At 35.9% G+C, this 21,862-nt stretch overlaps 3 protein-coding genes across 7 annotated transcripts in view; 1 reads left to right on the top strand and 2 right to left on the bottom strand.

Moving 5' to 3' along the window:
• LOC149076076 (dixin-like) overlaps positions 1-560 on the top strand; it is a 59,910-nt gene extending 59,350 nt beyond the window's left edge. For all 4 annotated transcript variants that reach the window (XR_016194030.1, XM_089243604.1, XM_089243602.1 and 1 more), the window contains 2 exons: positions 102-210; positions 355-560. Coding sequence is in view for 3 of the 4 variants with exons in the window: in XM_089243604.1 (XP_089099730.1) it covers positions 102-210; positions 355-429 (184 nt within the window). In the remaining variant the exon portion in view is untranslated. The remainder of the gene's footprint in view (positions 1-101; positions 211-354) is intronic.
• A 287-nt stretch (positions 561-847) lies between these two features.
• Positions 848-9,413, bottom strand: LOC149076078 (uncharacterized). 2 transcript variants are annotated; one of them, XM_089243605.1, is made up of 3 exons: positions 9,166-9,413; positions 4,228-4,360; positions 848-1,771 (listed from the first exon to the last, which is right to left on the bottom strand). In XM_089243605.1, the coding sequence occupies exons 1-3, from the start codon at positions 9,173-9,175 to the stop codon at positions 997-999; spliced, it is 918 nt and encodes a 305-aa protein (XP_089099731.1). In that variant the 5' UTR covers positions 9,176-9,413; the 3' UTR covers positions 848-996. The 2 variants fall into 2 exon arrangements, with proteins under 2 accessions (XP_089099731.1, XP_089099733.1); XM_089243607.1 differs by having other exon boundaries at positions 4,228-4,357; positions 9,166-9,307.
• Positions 9,414-12,742: 3,329 nt separating this feature from the next.
• TBC1D23 (TBC1 domain family member 23) overlaps positions 12,743-21,862 on the bottom strand; it is a 28,209-nt gene continuing 19,089 nt past the window's right edge. The window contains exons 13-16 of the mRNA XM_089243608.1: positions 20,469-20,554; positions 19,016-19,095; positions 18,614-18,740; positions 12,743-16,904 (exon numbers count right to left, since the gene is read on the bottom strand). Coding sequence (XP_089099734.1) covers positions 16,619-16,904; positions 18,614-18,740; positions 19,016-19,095; positions 20,469-20,554 — 579 coding nt within the window. The 3' untranslated portion in view covers positions 12,743-16,618. The remainder of the gene's footprint in view (positions 16,905-18,613; positions 18,741-19,015; positions 19,096-20,468; positions 20,555-21,862) is intronic.

The raw sequence follows: 21,862 nt of genomic DNA on the forward strand, positions 1-21,862 counted from the left end.
TTTCTAAAGCATTAATCGATTTTATTAAAAAAGAAATAATTTCGTTCTCAATAATTTTAGTGGAGAGAAATATAAATTATTTTATTCCCGTTTAATTTTAGGATCGGTGAGGCGACCCTAAGGGATTTTAAATTATTGTTCGATAGACCAGGACAGTATAGGTATCATTTCAAGACACTAGATCCAGAATTTGGCATGGTCAAAGAAGAGGTATGCTTCTTTCCTTCTTCAAGCACTTAACTCTTGCTTAACTTATTTTGAAGAGCCAGTCAATCAATTAATGATTTTACACGGCCCTTTCAACTGAGAATAATCACACTGCAGCTTGATAATCAACTTAAATTTTCTTTACAGGTCTTGCATGATGATGATATACTTCCTGGATGGGATGGAAAAATCATTGCATGGATCGAAGAAGATTGCAGCTGATCACTGGACTTTGAATCAAATTTATTATATTCCTGCCTGTAAATTATTTTTAGCATGTTTTTGTCATAAATGTCCAAAAAAAAAAAATTATAGGTTGAGAAACCTAAATAAAATTTTATTTTGAAAATCGACCCAATAATGATTTCTGGCACATGATATGCATACATTATATAGCTATTGAAAACAGTTGAAAACATGATTTGTACACTTTTTGAGAAAAATTCAAAATGAAACAGATTCCAAAAAAAAAAAATTCAAGATGAGTTTTTTGAATCATTAGCTTATTTAAATTAACTTAAATTTGCTAACTAATAATTTTAGTTCATTACTGCATTAAAAGTTTGTCTGGGCTGGATGAATGCTTATTTTGAAATAGTCAAAAAGCTGTGCCTATCAGGATTCAATCAGAGATTATTCATTTAACCACAAAAAACAATTTTATTTGGCTTATAAACGTTACATTATTAGTTATTCAAAGCCCAACCAATGACACATACGAAACAAATATCAAAGACCATTTTCTCCTTATTTACAGAACTCTCATGCCTTTGAGGACGATTATTCTTTCTATGTTTCATTTGAACTACCTGCTGCAGTGTCACACATTCCTCCTTCTGATTCCAATTCAGTCGTCTTGGAATCAACTGATGACAACTGATTTGCAACTTCTACACGAGACTCTAGCGATTTACTAGCAGTTTCTTCCGAAACCTTTGGAGAACCTCCACTGAATGGTTCTTTTATGGTTGCATCAGACACATCGGCAGATTTTTTCACCGAATCATTTGGTTTCTCTACTTGTTCATCACAAGAAGCAGCTTTTGCAGCCTCAGAACTTGAATCATCTGTGCTACTTTTTTCCAACTTGGTAATATTTTCTGCCGATTTCCCAGCATCATCTGCATCTACTGTGGATATCTTGCTGTCAGCTCCTTCAGAATCACAGCCAGACTTAGAAGCACCTTCTTCAGCACTCGCTTTTGCAGTATCATCGTCAGTAGATTTTTCAGAATTAGCAGTGTCATCAGATTTTGTTGCTTTACCTTTAGAACGTTTTGCTGCCTGTATTTTCATTGCAATCTTTTTCCAGCGTTCCAACATGCCCTTCAGTATGCAAACAGCAGCCTCTGCATCGGGAATGAAGAAACGATCAGAACTGGAAGCACCAGGTTCGTCACTTGTAGGGTTGCCGAATGTTATAGTGATGACTTCAGGATAATTCGTCTTCGCTGTGATCATCGAAATTTCGTTAAGTAGCTTTGAATAGACAACGTAAGCATATCCTTTCTTTCGTGGCATCATGCGCATCAAATGCAAACGCGAAGGCGTTATCACCAAGGAGCTGAATAATAATAAAGAAAACTATAGCAAACAACATAATAAAATTTTCAATACATTCTATACAGCCAATTAAAATACACTAAGAATGAATTTTTGCATATGCAATTCACCAGAGAATGAATTTTTGCATATGCAATTCACCAGAGAATGACTTTGACATGAAGGAGCCCATGGCAATGCAGAAATTCAGGGTGGGGGGGGGTTGCGACTGAGGTCAAAGAAATGTTGTTCACATCAAGAACTTGTACATGCTACATAAGTACAGATATGAGAGCAATAGGAAAAATAAAGATAATTAAAGATAACATGGGTGATAATGCTGTAGCAGGTGCAACAATAACCAAAAAAAACCAACATAAAGTAGCAATGGAAATCAATTTTAAAATATCATTGCCTATCCTTGCGAATCGACATGCTCATAGATATAACATGCAATGGCAATTTTCTTGATTCCTGATATCAGTTGCAATATCAATACATCACATAATGGTACTCTAAAATCATTCAATAAAGCAATATCCCCAAAAATCGTCGAGAAGCAATATCCCCATCAGCAAGGAACCTGCTTCTAGGTATTTTTCTTGTGGCATAATACATAATACATTACATCAGGATTGAGTAACCTCTGCACTTCCTCAAATACATCAAAATGTTCTCTTTATTCTATGAAAGGGGGTAAATTACTAAAATACAAAGGGCAGAAATTTTTGAGGGCCCTGAAAAATCAGTGGTCCCTCAAACCTGTAGCCAGAAATTTCAGTTGGGGGCGGACCAAAGTGGTTGAACAATAAATTTGGCCATCTTTTCCTTTTTTTAGTCAGTCATTTTCTCAAATTTTCAGGGGACCAGACCCCCCCCCCCTCCACGAGTCTTTCCCAGTGAATACGGTCTAGGGCACATGCCACATTTGCCCATGCAATTAACAGGCCCTGCCAGAGGAGGGGCAACGGGGACGATTGTCCTTCCTAAGAGCCAAATTATATGGGGTAAATTTATCTGTCCCGTAAAATACAGAATGATCCACAATGCATTTATACATTAAGTCGCTTCTCTAGTACATTGCTCTGAATCTGCCTCTGCTCCATTCGTAGTCGAAGATGTCTGCCTTCGCTCAGGCGTGGATACAGTGGAAGGTAGGGTAGAACAGATCCCCCAGAGCAAAATAGTATGAGAAATTGGTGTTTCGTATAATACAGGATTTGATTCAAAGAACTTACAAAATTTCGCCTCTCCTGACTTTCATCTTTCTTTAAATTCTCATCAATCCATTGTGGAGTTGGCTTATCTTAGCAGGGATCTGTTCAGATATTTTTTGTAGGGTCCTGTTTTTGTGAAAATTTCCCTAATTTTTCTGAGAAGGAACATTAATTTTGTGGAAAATAAGTAATTTTGAGGGAAGTGAAATAATCAAGTTATTTAATTTTAAAAAAAGAAAAGGAAATGCAAGTTTGTTGTTTCGTTAATTTCTATTTCGGGAAGGGTCTGTTTCTCAGATTCAGTTTTTCGTGAAAAATGGTCCTTTTACAAGATACAAATTAACGAAACAACAAACTCTGCACTTCATTTCTTTTGTTATTAAATAACTTGATTATTTCACTTCCCACAAAGCTACTAATTTTTTACAAAATAAATGGCCCCCTTCTCAAAAAAATTAAGAAAATTTTCACAAAAACCGGACCCAAAAAAAAAAGAAAATGTCTGGACAGATCCCTGCTAAGATAAACCAACTCCACAATGGATTGATGAGAATTTAAAGAAAGATGAAAATGTGCAAACATCATTTTGTGAAGGTCCACAGGTTCAAATCCAGCCTAACATCAGAAACAAATTCTTTACCTACCAAACCTTCCACCAACAGATTGGGGGCTTTCATTTCCCACCCATCTCCACTAGTTAGAAATTGCCATATGGCGATGTATGACTGGAGTTGGTACGTGGTAAAGTAGTTTTTGTGAAGGGTCAGTTTTTCAGATCTGGAATTTTGTGAAGAGTCCAGAAAACAGCCCAAAATTTTTGCTGGACAGCCCCAAAGCAGAATGTTTAGCACTGATCTGCGACAAACCCTCAGCTGACTGGAAATGTTCTGCAATAAAAATCCCCATACATGTAATAGTGTTTTTTTGCACTCTTAAAATTCTTCCAATTGTTCTGCGACGTACGTCACAGATTTTGGCACATTCTGCTTTGGGGCTGGACAGGCCCCTGCTTAGCCTTCATTTTGTAAGCCTATGCACTTTCTGCAGCGCTCCTCAGTGTTTTATGAAAGTTACTTTGAAATTTTGAGCAGTTCCTAGAATGAATTCAATGGTTTTCAACACAAAAACTATGGAAAAATTACATTTTGGCTAACAAACATGATTCCAGAACAAATAATCTTCATTGGCTAAGGTATAACTGTAATTAAAAAAGTTGATATTTTGAAATATATTAATCCCCTTCAAAATGTCTTATACACACCTGAGATATTCCATTTTTTCCTTCACATCATAACAAATAAATGCCCGATGATGTTTGAGCTTTTTCAGGTAATCATCATACACAACTTGCTCACAATTTTCAAAAGGACACACAGCTTCAGGCGATGTGTCTACTTTAGAAAAAATAAGAGAAATGTTTCGTTATCATACAAAAAATCAACTGACACAGGAAAAAAAATCACTATATAATAGTGATTAGCTATACTAGCTATAACACCCGCCAGGATTTCTGAATATACTGGGAGCACTGAATAAGTGACAAATCATTGCAAAGGAATAAACACGTCTGAGTCACATTTTTTGGGAATCACAGTAAACATTCCAAACGTCATTGTTGAGGCCAACGAACAATTGGTCTGACGGTTTTCACCCATTTTGACATTTGCTCTGATCCGACAAACTTTAAAATAGCTTATCAATCAAGTCGGGGCCCTGTTTAGTACATATATATGCTAAATTTGGCAGAGATTTTAGTCTAAAATTGTAGATTTGTATAGAGAACACACAGATATACAGAAAACCAATTTATATACAGTCAAACCTATATAATTGAAAAAAAATTTCAAGATAGGGAAAAAGGAAAAACATGCCAAAAAAATTCAATTGATATAAACTAAAAAATATGGTATGATATTTTACTACATACTAATGAAATTATTGGTTAAATTACGAAATCAATGTTCAATTGCACCGTAGTACGTTTGCTTTTTTTTGCTGCTCAATTTCAATTTGTTTACATACTTTATTTAAAATAATCCTTAAGCTTAGATTGATGCATATTTTTTGCTCTTTGAGCCTTTACAATTTTGTCTATACTAGCAAAAGCTGCAAATATTTTGGGCCCTATCTTCTCAGTTCGCTCCAAAAAATGGCAGTGTTTTTACGGCATTTAGCATTTTTCCCTGTTACTTTTCCTAATTTCTTTAGAGGAAATTATGTGGTTTCTTTCATCGCTTGAGTCGGCCATACATTCAGCAATAATTTCAAAATAAGTTGAGGTGCTTCAAGTTTATAGTAAACTTGTCCATTTAAACAGAAACAAAAAATGAAATTCCTGTCTTCAAATGTTCTCTAGTGATGATAAATGATTTGAAATTTCAACTTCAACATTGTTCTGAGATTCGTTGGAATTTGAGTGAACCACCATATCTGATCCTTCACCACTGACATGACTGGTTCCAAACCCACAGCTTTCTTCAAGGAATTTTGAATTGTCTGTTTAAATACTTTTTGCCATCCTGAACATGACATCCACCTACTGTCAATCAGTGTCCGCCTATGATTGACAAGATCCATCAACACAATGGACTGTAATAAGAACAATCCTTTCTTATCAGTTTCTTTCACCTCTGGAGAGAAGTCAGGTTTACACAAAACAAAAGAAATTTCTGTGTTTTCTTTTTAATATCATTCGGCTTGGCCTTTGAGATAGAGGTTTTCAAAAACTACTTTGAGACAGAGAGGTGAAAATGTATTGATTTAGTATAACGCAATGATTTTTTTATTTTTTGAGTTCTTCGAAAAGAGTTCTTGAGAAAGAAAGGCTCGACTGTAAATAGGTTACTTTGATATATAGGGTGATTCCATAATTCCTCTTGCCACATTTTACTAGTGAACTGTTGATCCAAGAAGCACACTTCCAATTAGAAAAAGTATCGAAATAACGTGTAGAGCTCAGATACATCATTTATATTGCAAGGGTATAGTCATTAGTACATCCTGTCCGTATGCCAAAAACCCTATTATATTTTATATAAAGTTATTGCCATATTTTGCACGAGGCAAACAAAAACAAACTCCACGTTTGGAAGTGCAATATTCACTGAGATATGAATTCAAAAATTGGAGAACAATAGGGAAGGAACAGCAAACTAACGAACAACGCTCCTTTCTCTTATTTAAGCTGTTCTTTCCCAACTTTTCTCCAATTTTTGAATTCAAATATCTCAGTGAATATTGCACTTTCAAATGTGGAATTTTTTTGTTTGCCTCAGGAAAGATAGGGCAATAACTTTATAATTGGGTTTTTGACATACAGACAGGTTGTCGGTATATGAAATTAATTTTTATTTATTAATGACTATACAACTACCTTGCAATACAAATGATGTATCTGAGCTCTATCTACATGTTATTTGGATAATTTTTCTTGGTGGAAGTATGCCTCTAGGATCAACCGTTTGCCACTAATTTGCAGTGCGTGCTATTCGCTGTGCATCCACATATCACACATTGGCAGTGGGAAAAATTTGGCAACTTGGTGTGTTGGAGTAATGTCATTCCCCCTTAATATGTGCATATTCATGACTTTCCCCTGTATATGCACAATTTTTTTTTTCACATAGGGACTTTGGTTTTCTTTCCCTCACATTGACTGTTAAAATGTATGTACATTCATAATTTTTTTTCTGCCTAGTAAATGTTGTTTGTATCACTAGATGTGTGTATTTCGTTTCTCTCTCTTGCCATCTCATCTCTTTCCTCCCGCACTCTGCCTGCCTACATGGTGATGACACCGATTACATTTGAATCGAATTATAGCTCAACAGGCCTGCAATGGTACAAATATTTAATAATTACACTTTGTTTCTAGTTTGGAAACTAGATGTCTGCACTAAAAATCCCGGCAGAACACTGGATGCACACTCAAACTGTTAATTACACATTTTCACTTGCGGCATGACTCATTCGGCAGGGAATTGCCCATGGTGATAGACCAGAGTTGTGCTCTGTTTAAAGAAAGAAAGTAGGTTGTTTATACAGGATTCAAAAGCATATGCTATGCGAGGGGGAAAATGTCAGAGCAATTCCCCTGCAAAAAAACTTAGTGAATTACAATTTTATCCATTGCCACTTGCAAGAGCCATGTATTTCCTGCTTTTTTAGCAATTTTTCAGCAATTTTAGAGGTAGATTGCAACTTTACTAGCCTTTGATAATTTTTTTTTTGGCTGCAATTGCCAACTTTATTTGCTTTTCACTCTTTTTTTGGCTGCCATTAACAACTCTCATTCGATAATTTTTTTGACTGTAATTAGCACTTCACTTGCCTATGACAAACTTTCCACAATGATTAGCATAAGGCGGCTCTACCTCACCTACCACCTCCCCCCCCCCAAAGGCAACCCTGGTGGGGGCTAACAGGTAATAATAATAATTAAAAAACAGGTAATGATAATCACATCTTATTTAGCAATACAACACTATTTCTTCTTTAGCAGAGACAATGGATTGGCACCCCTTTTTAAAAGTCGTAAAAAAATACCCCAGAGCAATCATTCTTTATGGGATATTCTGACCTGGAACAGAAACCCCCCCCCCCCCTTCCCTTCAAGCGTAGCTGAGGACAGCTTTGTGTCTAGCTAGATGGCTATCTGTCTGTAATTGCTTGAAAATGTGTGTGTGATGGGTTTTTTTGGATAAACTCATTTTTCACTCATCGACTTCTTGGATTACATTTACTACCAGCACTCAAAAGAATGCCAATGAATGGTCAACAAATCTTTGTCTGCCTTCTTAATGACAGCTCTCTTTGAATAAAAAGTCTTAGAACACAAACAAAATTTCCTGTCTTTGCAGTTACTCCTTTTGCTGAAGCTTCTTCTATAGTATGTGTCAGGGCCTGCTGTCACCTCAAGTCGTAAAACCCACAGAGATTTACATGCAATGCTTTTTTTTAATCTCCTTCCTCGTGTTGATGTTACTTAAATAGGGGGGGGGGGGGAAATTGTGAAAAATATATTCTATGCATTTTCTTTGAAATTAAATTTCTTTGGTCGCTCTTTCCACAAATTCCTTCGCGGCCCCCTTATCAGCAGCCGGGGCTCCCCTTTTGCAAGATTTTCATCCGTGCCCCTCCCCCTCCTGGAATATCCTAGGGCCTAAAAACTACAGGAAAAAACTACAGCCTGGTGGCGCTGGTTGTTATTTTTCCCTGTTCCTAGAGCGTCTTTTGAAATTTTCAAACGGGTCTTCTCTCTTTCCATTCTCTCTTTTTTCTTCCAAATGAGGTCACCTAATAGCCGCTGCGTTTTAAATGATTTGAAAAACTGTTGGGAGATTAGATCATTTTTTCTTCCTTCCATATATATAGTGTGTGGGTCGGATTAATAAATTATTGGATATCTTTCAGGTTGTACCTTCAATATTTTCCAATATTTATTCTTTTCTGCATACAGGATGCCCCTGTATCCTTTTTAATTTCTCATTTAAAAGAATCTGGATACCCGGAAAGAGAGTCCACGTTTGAATTTATAATACATAGAATATACGTATTTATTTATACAACATGCAGGATCGTTGTTTATTTAGGAGTTATTACCTTATGTTGGTTTGATGTTTAGTCTTAGATCGCGGTATTTTTATTATTATAATTATGCTTGTTGGTTTTAGCATTTTTATGCTTGCTTGAGTGTCAATAGCGTCCCACAGCCTCATATAATATTTATTAACAGACCCAGAAATCATATTTATAATCCAGATCTTATTTATGTTTCTATTTCTCTTGTGTTTCATGATATTTTTCATATTGTTTTCTATGCTGGCGATTTTTTTTTTTTCGGCGCCGTAATGTGTCTAACGGCCTTGGCGACTTTTTATGGGGTCGTCGGACATGTTTGGAGCTGAAAATCACCAAGCTGCCCCTTATACCGAAGCTGGTCAGCCTTTGTTTGAGGGCTCTGATAGCCCACCCTTGTGAGGGGGAGCCATGCCCATACATGTGATATTTCCAATTCTTTATGATGTTGACGGTTTGTAGTGTAAAACAAAGTGATCAATACAACGTTCATACACAACTATTAATCAAAAATCAACACGCTTAACTGTAATGAATCGTAATGTAAATACATAATATCTGTGTTGATAAAGCATAATAAATTTCATATAAAAATGCTGGCATCATAATTTGAAAATAATACCTGCGTGCATTTCCTTTAACAAATTATAAAACCCTCAGTTATAATCTTAATAAGAAACAATGTCACGAAAACTTGAATTTTGAAGCTAGCCTGATTCTCAGCTCCAAAGCTCTATTGTGAGCTTCGTAATTTCAATAAAAACTATGGGGGGGGGGGGGGTCCTTTACACAAACACGCTACGTAATTTTAACCAGGAGAGGACAAAAATGACAACAAAACTTGATGCTGATGATGACAACCATTGTGTTGCCAAATTTAGAAAACAAAAAACTGAGCGCAGAAAAGCGTTGATAGATGTCGCTATAAGTAAATATTCTCAGAGAGGAGAAATAAAGCTTATATTTCTTCTCAATGGAAATATTCCTTATAGCCAGTGCCGTTTTAAGGCATGGGCCCACCCGGGCACGGCCCGGTTGCCTCAAGATAAGAGGGGCCTCACAAAAATGAGATCTGGTTGAAATTTTCAAGAATTTGCCTGATTGGGCCTCAGAAAAATCACTTGACCCGGGGGCCCATGATGCTCTTAAGACGGCCCTGCTCAGTGCGCTAGGTGCAGCTAGAAAAGTGGTCTTTTGCATTATCTGCTTTGCTTAAGGCTGCTTATACTTATAGGTCTTTGCTTATAGGCTGCGCTCATAATGAAGCGAAGATGTACGAGTTACAAAATTGTGACTGGGAAGGAAAAAAATGCATGGGGGTGGAGGAAAAGAGATGTCTGCTCATAGTGAAAGAGGAGGAGGATACAGAAAATGGTCGAAGAGGTTCTGAAATGTAAGGGGATGATGAGAATGATCCCTCCGTAGAAGAGGGAAAGAAAAAAAAGGGAGAAATGGACCAATCGGCAAGTAGCGAAAATCTGCAGATCGAGGGGAAAACAATCAGGTTTGTTCAAATCGCGCACCTCGTTGAGTGACTTCTTTCTCTCTTTCGCCTCACTTCTCGAGTATGTGCTGTGTAGAACAAATCAATAGAATTGTTTTCGTCGCTAGTCTCTACTATGCAATCCCGTACCTTTTGGTCGCCGCACTGTGTTCTGTGCACGGTCGTAGATATGAAAAATGAAACAATCGTCGTATAAACACGATTACATTTGTGGTAAAGAGTCTGTAGAGCGGGAAAAATAACCAATAACTTCAGGCAAGCTAGAAAGTAGAGCTTTTCCTTCTCTCTGTCAGCAATCCTACGATTGCTATTTAGGATTTGCTATTCAGAAAAACGATAAGAATCCGACATCATGAAGCGCAGTTGATAATCAAGGAAGAGAGACGGAGTGAGGAGCATAGAATGCAAAGAAACTATTTAGAAGTTCGGCAACTTTGGAGGGATTCTTCCTGGGAATACCAATTCCAAGGGTCTCCTTGAGTCTGTTTTTGTCTGAAGGACTTGTGTGTGAGAATAGGAGGGAAGAGAGAAAGAAAGGAGCCAACACGAATATTGTTCGTCTCCTACTGGTCGATTATCCTAATATGTTGTCTAAATTTTTTTATGCCCGTCTGTATTCCTACAATCGGCCCATAGGGCTGGGCATGGAAGGAAAAAGTGTGATTCTGGTCTGGTAATAAAAAATTGCTTCAGGTGAAACAGTAACAAGAAAAATTTTGAAGCTATCGGGGTTCCGTCACTTTCGATACCATGGAATCCCTAAAATCCTCTCGCGGAACCCTCCTAGGGTTTCCTGTCGTAGACGATTATAATAGAAAAATGTTATCTGCTGTGTAATAATACAGTAAAACGTGTAAGTTTGGACTCCTCACTACAATGGACGGTTTTGAATGGGACCAAATATCATTCTATAACACAGAATGTCCACAATACTATACCTCTATATCTTGGACAGATTTTAACGGAACCATAGGTGCCCAACGTTGACAAAAACGCCATAATATCCGTAAGATTGGAAGGCGATCTTTTCTAGTTAGTTGGTTATAGTTAAAGCTTTGGTATCCCATCGGTCACGAGGGCGTCTGCTACTCGGTCATGAGAAATGAACGGTTTTCTACAGCTCGGAAACGGGTGATTGAAGACCACGATGCTTGGGAATCGATACAACACCTTCTAGAGCAAGAAGGTATTGCTTTATAAGGTATTGGTCGATACCAGTGCCATCTTAACGCATGGTAACCACCCAGGTACGGCCCGGGGGCCTCAGAAAAACAAGTAGTTGAATTTTTTGAGAATTTTCCAGGTAGGGCTCAGAAAAATCACTTGGCCGGGGGGCCCATGATGCTCTCAAGACTTGATAGTAATAGAAGCTTTCAAGTTAGGGGCAGTTCGAGCTTACATGCTGCGAAAGTTCTTGTGTCGCCCCTAAAAGCGACCCTGGTGGGAGGCTGATGCACTAGGGGAGTTCGAGATAGACCGGATTTTTTTCAAAAGAAATCCGCATGATTGTTTATCGTACAAAAAAAGATCGTGATCATTTAAGGGAGCTTTTTTTTCTGGCCTAGAGGAGGCATGGAATTATATTCCTCCTCTGAGCTTTGTTCCAGAATTATTTTATAGTTCTGAATGCCATATTAGAGCAGCCCTTAGAAGTGTAGGACAGGTGCAGTCACACCAGCCCCAATTCACCCCCCCCCCACCTCCACAAAACATGTAAAATCGGGGATAAGCCCCAAAATTATTTTCCTACCGGGCTCCGCGTCTGATAAGGGCTGCACAGTGCGAGATTATTTAATCCTCAAAACAGTACTTATTGATGAGCCATCATCACTTAAACTTATGGCGATGTACACAACTAGGCCAGTTTTATTATGAAATTTATTAAAAGGTGTTTCTGGTGCTCCAGGAACCGGACAAATAAGAAGCTGAATTTTTCCTTTGCCTTCATTTTGACAGTTTTGAATTTTTTTTTCAAACCGAGCACAACTCAGGTCTATCACCATAATTTTTTTTTTTTTTGTTGAAAAAAATGCTAGTTGAGAAGGAACCAAAACGCACACTTGCCCCCTTGGGATAAAGTGCACAGGTGGCTCTTGGGCCACGAGACCCGTTGCGGCTGTGCAAAAGGTACCGCTCAAGAGAAGTGATAAAAACCGATACGAGTGGGTAAAACAGTTTCATTGACAAGAAAATTATTTCTGCCCACTCTGGAGGGGAGCCAAATCCGAGATGAAAAGGCGAAATGAAAAAAAAGGATTTTTTTAAAGAATAAGTTGTGATCATTTTTCTTTTTCCACACTATAAATTAACTGTGGAAGGGGTCCCATAAAAAATCTGGCTTGGGGGCCAGTGAAAGATTCTAGCTAGGGGCGCTGATGCAGGATGTGGGGGCCCTGGGGGGGGGGGTATAGGCAGGAAGCACAAAGCTAAGTCAAGCACGGGTAGAGATTCTGTCTTGAACCACCTGATGGATTACATTCATGTTTCTAGTATCACGGTCCCAGGTCCTGTCTATTTTCTCAATACATATCTGTTGTCGAAATTATGGCTCAAAAGCGTAATGTCATGTGAATTTTTACTGTGGAATTTTATAAAAATTTTCAGTCTAACTCAAGTCTACGCTGCCGCCCGGGTGCACCACACCCCTTGCCTAAGCCGCCTCTGTATCAAATGTATCCATGCAACGAGAACAAAGTTAAAATCGAGGAAGTGACTAGGATTTATTTAGAGGATGAAACAATAATTATATCTACATGTTTTTAAATAAAATACATTCAATCAATCTATAAACAATACAGTACAATAATGAAAAACATACAAACATATGATGCAGTGCAACATCTCTTTCCCGAGGGATTCCACACCATTTTATTATAGTTTAATCTGAGATGTACGAATACATACATAAAAGTAATGAGCATGTGATAGCAAAACATCTCCACATGCTATATCTTTCCTCTTTAAGATGATTGTTTCTTCTCGCACTCATTGTAAGGCAATCTTAGCAAATTCAGGGGACCAGTCTCATACACTTCCTGGGGTTCCCTTGATCACAAATTTCAAAAAAATTTAGGGCTGGAGGAAACATCAGCACTCATCGTTACAGATGATCAATAAATGTACCGAAACAAAAATATGAGCAAACTGAATGAAACTAATAAAAACTTTTTTTGGGTTTCCCTTTGATTCAGGGGAATTAGGCCTGGCCCCCCCCCCCCCTGATAAGGCATCTGATATCATCACATAATCATTCGATCATTTTTGTCGCACCATGGTAATTTTCTGCACACGAGGAGTAATTAGACCGGGACCTACAATTTATTGCAGATTCCGGATGGCAGGCTTGTTTTTATACTCATCGAGATGTTGGTGTGCTAACCCCCCTCGATGGGGGACTCCCTGCGGTAGCAATTTTTTCTGCGGCCCATCACATAACCTTATAACACAGGGAGTGCACAACCTTTTCAGTTCGAGAGACGGATATGCAGTACTTATGCCACTCACATACCAGAAACTAGTGTGTATAGAGTGACCATATGACATGTATATTATAGGACATTCTTGTAATTTTTCTTGTCCCAATTATAAAATGTCCCATTATTTTAAAAGTTTTATAAAATCGCCCAGGATAAAATGTCCCTTATTTTCAATGAAGCTTATTTGAATTTTTATTTTTGACTGAAATCAAGGATTGAAATTATTTTCATAGATTTATAACTCATACAGAGTGGAACCTGTATGAAACGGAATGTCAATAGACTGAAATAATATTCTGTTTTATACAGATTTCCATTTTATAAAGGTGCAAATAAGAGCACTAATCATTGAACAGACTATATTTTGATTTCGCTTAAGACAGGTTTCCATCTCATGTAGTGCCCATCTTACACAGGTTTAACTGTATTATGATAATTACAGGTTCAATTACAGTGAATTACACTTACAACGTTCCTACTTAGATAGTTTTCCCCTTAGAACAACTTATTTTTGTGGTTCCAACTTTCACTAATGCCCATCAAGATTTCCTGTTTAAAGCATTTTCCCACTTATAAGGTTTTTTATCATGGTTTTTTGGAAACTTTGTGAGTGGGACCATCTGTAGCGAGACATTTTGTGTATTCATATAAATATGTCTATCCCCCCATATTTGCCAAACATACATTTTTTTTGTGAATTACACTTTAATCTATTGCGACTTGAAGTAGCCCTCCATTTCCTGGTGTCTGCAATTTTAAGTGTTAGTTGGTAATGTTACTTGCCTTTGGCTATTTTTTTTCTCTGGTTGTAATTGGCAACTTTGGTTATCTTTGACAATTTTTTGGCAATAATTGAAAATGCCACATATGGACCTAGATTTCCAATATTTTTATGAAGAAAATATGACTATTCTTTCACATTACTGATACTTTTAACCAGAACAGCTTTGGCGGGCTGCATTTGGCTCACTGGCTGGAGGTTGTGCATCCCTGCTATAACAGATTGGCATCTTTTTTATTTAACACTTCAATGGTTATTATAAAATTCAATAAATGCAGATTATTGCAAAAATATTGTTATGTAAGAGTACCAATGAAATGATTCTCTTGGAAGGGGGGGGGGGCAGAATACTTTGTAGGTGCGCTCATTCAGAAACCTTTCAGCAAAAAAAAAATTGATGAAAATGCAAATTGTATTGATAATTCGTAATGAAACTTATACAAAAAAAGTTGACAATAATTCAAATACTTCTTAGGGTAACAGTATACTGCATGATTTGTCATTTGTTTTTCATCAGTTGGGTGGAAGGAAACATTTAAGTAACAGTTGAATGTGATAAATACGTCCAAGCAAATATAATTTAGAATGATTTGATTCCTATGGAAGAAAGGAATTTGATTCCTATGGAAGAAAGTTCAACAAGTGAAATTGCACTGAATGAAAGGTGTGAAAGGGTAAATATGTTTCTGATCAGCAACAGAACCTGGTGCCTCTATTTCTAACTATAAATGAACAGGACGAGTGAAATTAAGACATTGTATATGGCTAAGATCAAAGAAGGCATACTTATCTAATTGAGTAACTAAGTCATCTCGACAAAACCATTCATCTCGAAACACAGCACTCAACAACAGTGTTTTATTTTACGCATATGTTTCCATGCACAGTTTTGCACAGATAAACGATTTCACTTTCTGAAGCGCCTTCTTTGCATAGGAACTGAATAGCATGCATTCTTCTCATGCTATTCGTATTGTGTGCAGTTCCTACAAACATAAAAACATGCAGTTCTACTGTCTCTTGACACCCCAACCCCACCTCTCATCAAATATCCAAATTGTATTGCATTTGAACAACCCATGTGCAACATGTTAACACATTTTAACAAAAAAAAAGTTACAGTAATTTCCTGTGCATAACCCACTCATGCAAATTTTAATACAAGGTGGGCAAAAAGTCCATGGAAACTTTTAAAAATTAATAAAAACCAGAAAAATAATTGAAATAAAAAAGGGGTTCTAGGGTTAGCATCACTAGGTCACAGGAATTTTTTAAGACAGGGGAAAAAAACCAGCCAATAGGTGATGCTGGCATGAGCGACTTCGGTGAAAATATGCAAATGAGACGCTTATAAGAACTTGCGTTCGTAATCTACAATCAGTTCACCATTGTAAACTGTGTATCTGGACCTGCTGCACTTTGCCGTTGCTGGATTTGTGACTCGCCTGCAATGTGTTATCCAGTGGTGGTGGTGGTCATGTGGAATACATACTGCTGTAATAAACAATTTGGAGGCATTTTGTTCGTTATTTGTGTATCTTTCCTTTGACGTGTATACATCAGCACCACCTCTTGGCTGTTTTTAAAGTTTCTTTTTTGGGTCTTTAAAAAAATCCAGTGACCTAGCGATGTAAACCGTTTAACAGTTAACCCTGTAAACCGTTTTTTACTTGGGTTATTTTTTTGAGTTTTTATGAATTTTTAAATTTTCTGCGGACTTTTTGCCTACCATGTAGAAACTTTGAAAAAAAATTTCATCCTACAATCTGCAGCATGTATAAACCGCTGACAACTGTGCAAACTTTTTGTTGTTACTTTTATCACCAATTATTAGGAATGGAAGGTGTTGGTCAAGATTTTTAGAAACAATATTGTTTGTTCGGCTTGCATCTGTGTGAACACTATTATCTTCTGAAAAAAATTACCATTCCAACCTCTCAGGTTAAAAAAAAAAGCGGCAGATAATATGCAGCTGTGTACCACCTTCACTAAGAAATTCTCATGGTTTTTTTAAACTTTATAATCCATAAGATTATACACAGGAAATAACAGTAAACAACATTTTCACATGGAGCCCAAAATATAGAGGGGGAGGGTGAATCACATTTTCATTAGTGCACTTTGCACAAAAAATCTAATAATATGCATCAATCACATATAATACTCGTAGAAACAAGAAATATCATAAAAAGTGTTACATATTTACAAGACTTAAGTCATTAAAAAAAAAAGGAGAGGATGATAATTTCTTTTTAAAATATGTATGTGTATATATATAAAAATGACTTCTCTTGAAAGAGAAATTTTTTGTTTCTCAACTGTCATTCTTTTCCACCGGTGAAGATAAATCATATATTCTGTATTTGATAACTTGAGCAGCATCTCCAGCTTTCGGTATGAACAAACAGTCTGCAGCACTTATGGTAGATACATTGTCCTCTGTGGTGCCATGGCTGAATGTAATGCACTCTGGACATTTCTTTTTCGTGGTAATTTTTATTATTTTCGATAATGGTCTTCTTGCAACTATGTAGGCATAACCTTTCTTGAGTGGATTTGATCTAAGTATGTACATGAGGGTGCTCGTAACTATCAAGTGACTGAAAAAAATATAGTTGTGAGATATTTTTCTAAGGAGTTGAACATAAACAAGTATGAATAACAGCAATTACAATTTAGATAACAAGGCTCTAAACTTTAATCCTTACTTATCATATGGGGCCATTCAAGTATTATGTAAGCAGATTTTCAGCCATTTTTGACCCCCCCCTCCCCCGTCAGAAAAATTTCATCAGCAGCTTAGAATATTTCATATCTTCAAAAAGGGGTGGTTGATAACGTAAGCAACCTTCAAACCCTCCCCCTCCCCCTCGATGCTGACGTAATACTTGAATGACCCCTATACACTTGTGTATAAGCACCCCCCCTCCCACTCCTGTGTGAAGATCCCAAAACCCCACAATCGGTCGTGTTTTCTATGCAAAATTTACCCACGAAAAGCCACAAACCACCCCATTCAATTTCGGAAAAAATCTACTTATACACAAGTGTGCACAGTACTTGCAATGTTTAATATTGAATGAAGCTAAGAAAACAGTTTTTTATGTGTACATGTTATATGTGGTAAATGTGGTAGATTTGGTCATTATACGTAAATGATAAAAATACAGTTATTATGCATAATAACCAATTTATCACATTTACCAATATGCATGGAAAGATCAAATAATTCTAGTACTGTGGCCCATCTTTGACAACACATACATGCAGTTTCAGGACATAAAAAAAATCATGATTAAAAATAAAATTGGATTTTTTTATTTGAAAATCAGATTTTTTAAATTTAAATCAACTGACTGCAATTAATTAAAGCAAATCTTGTTGATCATTAAGAATGCATATATTTCTACCCCATCTCTGATTTAATTAAGCACTCATGAAATAAATCAATAAGCATAAAATGAGAAATGAACTACAAACACGAAATGTGAACAACAAAAATTGGTGTTTATGTGACATGAACGGTCATTGAACCTGAATTAACTTTACAGATTACACTTTTCTTGTAGGTGGTTTTTAATAATGAGCCCCCCCCCCCGAGGAAATGCCTGGTGGTGACTCGATATCATAAATGGTGCAGGTTCCTCAATTCACTTGATGTGCAAAGGGTCATTCAGCATCAACTAAATGAAAAACGCATTCTATTGACAAAATTGTTTCTTGCACAATTGATGGATAAATTTATTATGATGAGTTTTTGACTTGCATGATGTTATTTAGAGAGAGTATCCTCTCTTCTTTAGTTTATTGTTCTCTGAGTTTGGGGAAAACAATATCATCTGCACAAAATCGAAAAAAAAAAGATGTGGAATTTTAAAGAGAGTTTGGTTATTTTTGCTGAGCTAGTTATAATGCAGATTAGTGAAGTGCATGAAACCAAGACAGTGGTTAACTTGAATATGTGAATGGGAAAGACATTGGAATGAAGAAAAAATGGCACATTGTTTGGGACAGAGAGATATTAATTTGTAAAACATGTTAATTGTAAATCGGAGGTTCTTGAAATCCAGCCTTGTCTGCATGTAAAGTTTTTGAGTTGCTTCTTCCAATTTAAAAAAAAATAAAGAGTACACACATGCAATTTTTCAATTACAAAAAAAAAGGCTTTCGATTCAGGGATAGCAAAACAAAAGATGAAAAACTCAAAAAAAAAAAAAATGAATTTCTAAATCTCTAACAATTAACAGTACAAAAATTTATCTAATCCAACTCAATTATTACCAATTTAAGAAAATAAAAAACCACTCACCTAGGGTATTTAACACCATTCTTTGTTTCACAGCATTCGAAAGAGCCAATCACATCGGGTTTATTTACCCATGTTTGGATACTGACTTCTTCATAGCTTTCTTCATCAGTTCCGGACGTTTTTTCATCTGAAATATTTGAAAAAAAAAAGGGAATTGTTTTCAATGGTGGAAATAAATCAATATAAAAAGTTAATTTATATTTAAAAAAAACCATGTTCTTTAAATTGTTATGGCAGAGTAGATGTGTATATTATACCGTCAGCTTTTGCATAATGCAAACTTTCACACAATGTTTTTGCTGACAATAATGGAATTGAACAGTCCATAATATTTTGAAACAACATTTGTTTTTACATTGTAATTTTGTGAAAATTGATTTTAAAAAAACTGATTCCAATTACCTTCATGTTCATCATCAATGCTGAATACAGGAGCCATGCCTCTATACCTTTTACCAAGGCGATCCTGAGGACTAACATGCCTGAAAACAATAATGTAAATTATGTGACTCATAAATATTGAGGGGAAAAATGACAGAAAATGCATTCAATGTATGCAAACAAATTAAGAATGTGTAAGAATATCAACTCAATTTTTATGTGATAACTTGAACATAAATTTAAGATTGCAAAATTCAATAGTTACAAAAGATTCATGTTAGGTGCATTATATAAAGTCCAATTTTAAAGCTCTGAATTATATCAAGTCATAGCAATTTTCATTGAGTGGAAAAATTGTATTTTAGAAAAATAATAACACTTCATAGATAATATAAAAAAAAGACGAACAGAATTAGATGTTGCAAAGAGGTGATTGAATTAATTTTTATTTCTTCATCTCACAAAGGAAAACTTTTTTATTCATTATTCATTTTATTCACATGTATCTGCTGCCCTGACAGCTATAAAACTAATAATCAAAGTTGTAAATACAACAAAGAAAAAAAAAGTAAAAAAAAAACAATAAATAAACTACTGGCATGTTTCATTTTAATTTCAAACAGCCAATAAAGAAATTTAATAAAGAAATCTTTTAATAATAGTTTTTCTAGTCAAATGAGTAAAGCAGAATCTCTTCAAGTTATCACCCTTGTGTACCCAACAAGGAGATATAAGGAAAGTGACAGTGAAAGAGAAGAGACTAATTGATGGATGGAAAAAAGTAAAAATCAATGAAGAAATATTAGTATTTTGGGAATGAAAAAATTTAACAGTGATTTTAAGATCCTCCCTTTCACAATGGGTCTGGTCATAGTATATTTTCAGACCTACAGTGTTTCAGTCAACCAAACTGAGTTCTGTCGATTTTGCTATAATTTGCAACATGCTGCCATTTCTTTTGCTCTTTATCACAATTCACCACCTGTTCTCAAGATGCTATATCACCATTTAATGTTTTTTTTAGAATAATTGCCTAGTCTGTGCAAATGCTGATTCAACTATCCCAGAAAAATCAAACTTTTCACCAGATTTTGTAATTGACATTTTGAAGATCTGCGCAAGTAGCTAAAAAATAAGTGAGACAAAAAAAAACCCCCATACTACAAACCCTTCCATATCAGGAACTGCTTATCAGAAAAACAAAAAACAATAGAGAACTCTTATCATTTTTAGAGAGAAGACCACTACAAAGCCTTGCAGTAGGAAGACTTTGAACAAAACCAGACAAGGCATATCAGATTGCTGACATTGTCATTTTCTTCAGTCAGAACTATCAAAAGCTAAAAAGTAAGAAAAGTGACAGTATAAAAAGTGATGGTGAAAGAGGTTTCCCAGTACTGGGCATGGCAATACAACTTATGATACAAATTCAAACATTATTTTGCCACTATACTTATTTAACATAAAGACTCACCTTTCTTCTGAAGATTGTGGACTGGCAATATATTCTCGAAATCTTTCCCTAACAGTAGCGCCCCGGTTTATCACAGCAGTTGCAAACTGAAAATTAAAATACTGTAAATATAAATATTTTTTGCAATAAATTTGATATACCATGACATATAGGCCTACATGTTATGGTCAATGCCCAAAGTCTAGGCGCTTTGCAATGTGGCCAGCCAGGTCCTAATCATTTCTGGCACATGTAGCTCTACTTTACACCCTCATATAAAAAAAATATTATATAAATATATTGTATTTATCATAAATGAGGTCTAAGTCTAATCTTTCTATATAAAAGGTTTAAAGGTGTTCCCATACAAAAAAAGTTTTTTTAAGCTGACAGAAGCACTGAACTTATTCACCTGTTCATTCAAAAATACAAAAAATAAGGAAAAAATTTGAACTGAATCGAAAAGTACAGTATAAACATGAAATGAATACTAGGTAAAAGAAAACATTAAAATATTCATGCTGAATAGCAATTCTTTTCATTTACTGTAATTTTTTTTACAACTTTTAATCAATACAAAAACATTAAAATGCTGTAAATTCATTTGACAAAAGTATTGGTTGAAACTACAACAAAAAGTTTAAGTTAACCCTATGTCATAAGCAATACATATTTTCAACATTAGCTGGCTGATGGTTGATTTTAAATCACCCTTTATAGCAAGTGATTCTCAACCGCCGGGCTGGAGCTAGATACCGGCCCTGACATTAGCCAAATCAGTTACAAATGATTTGCGGTTTCATTTTTTTCACATTTATTTTCTGTTAGTGGTAGGTTGATAACCACTGCTTTATAGTGAGGATTCTAATTTTAAGCTGTACTCATTGTACAGGACTTAGGCTACATAAATTAACTTTTTCACATCTGTTTCTTACGTTACATACAACTAAGGAAGGAAATACTACAGTACAACTTTATATGAAAAGTAGTGTCACTCAAAAGTTGCAGAATTTCTTTTTATTTTAATGGCTGAAACAGTTTTAGGTTGTGATGTGCTATAACTGTTTGCTGTTTTATGAATTCAGATACACAAAAAAAAAGGAATACAAGATTTACAGAAGACTGGATGTTGTGAAGATATTTGTTATTTGAGATGTTAATTTTTTAAGGAAGGAAAAAACTCATCTCTGCCTCTACCGGGAGTCGAACCCGGGTCCCTCGATTGCCGGACGAGTGCTCTGACCACTAAGCTACAGAGGAGATAGAGATTTTCCTTCGCTAGAGCGTATATATGCCGAACGGAACCGTGCAATGGACGGTGAAACCGATCAGCTAATAGCTCATGGACGACGAGCCACCAGAGGGCTATATATATGACATGAATGTCGCTCTCCACTTGTTAATACAAGATTTAC

This window comes from Pholcus phalangioides, unplaced genomic scaffold, assembly GCF_987345545.1.
Source record: "Pholcus phalangioides strain wild (caught in Gottingen) unplaced genomic scaffold, Ppha-v1.0 ptg000015l_1, whole genome shotgun sequence".
In the NCBI taxonomy this organism is placed as follows: domain Eukaryota; kingdom Metazoa; phylum Arthropoda; class Arachnida; order Araneae; family Pholcidae; genus Pholcus; species Pholcus phalangioides.

Excerpts from the sequence above, each read along its gene's own strand:
- LOC149076078 (XM_089243605.1), bottom strand. Across the intron at positions 1,772-4,227 it reads GAAAAAATGGAATATCTCAG|CTCCTTGGTGATAACGCCTT; the intron begins GTGTGTATAAGA and ends ATTATTATTCAG.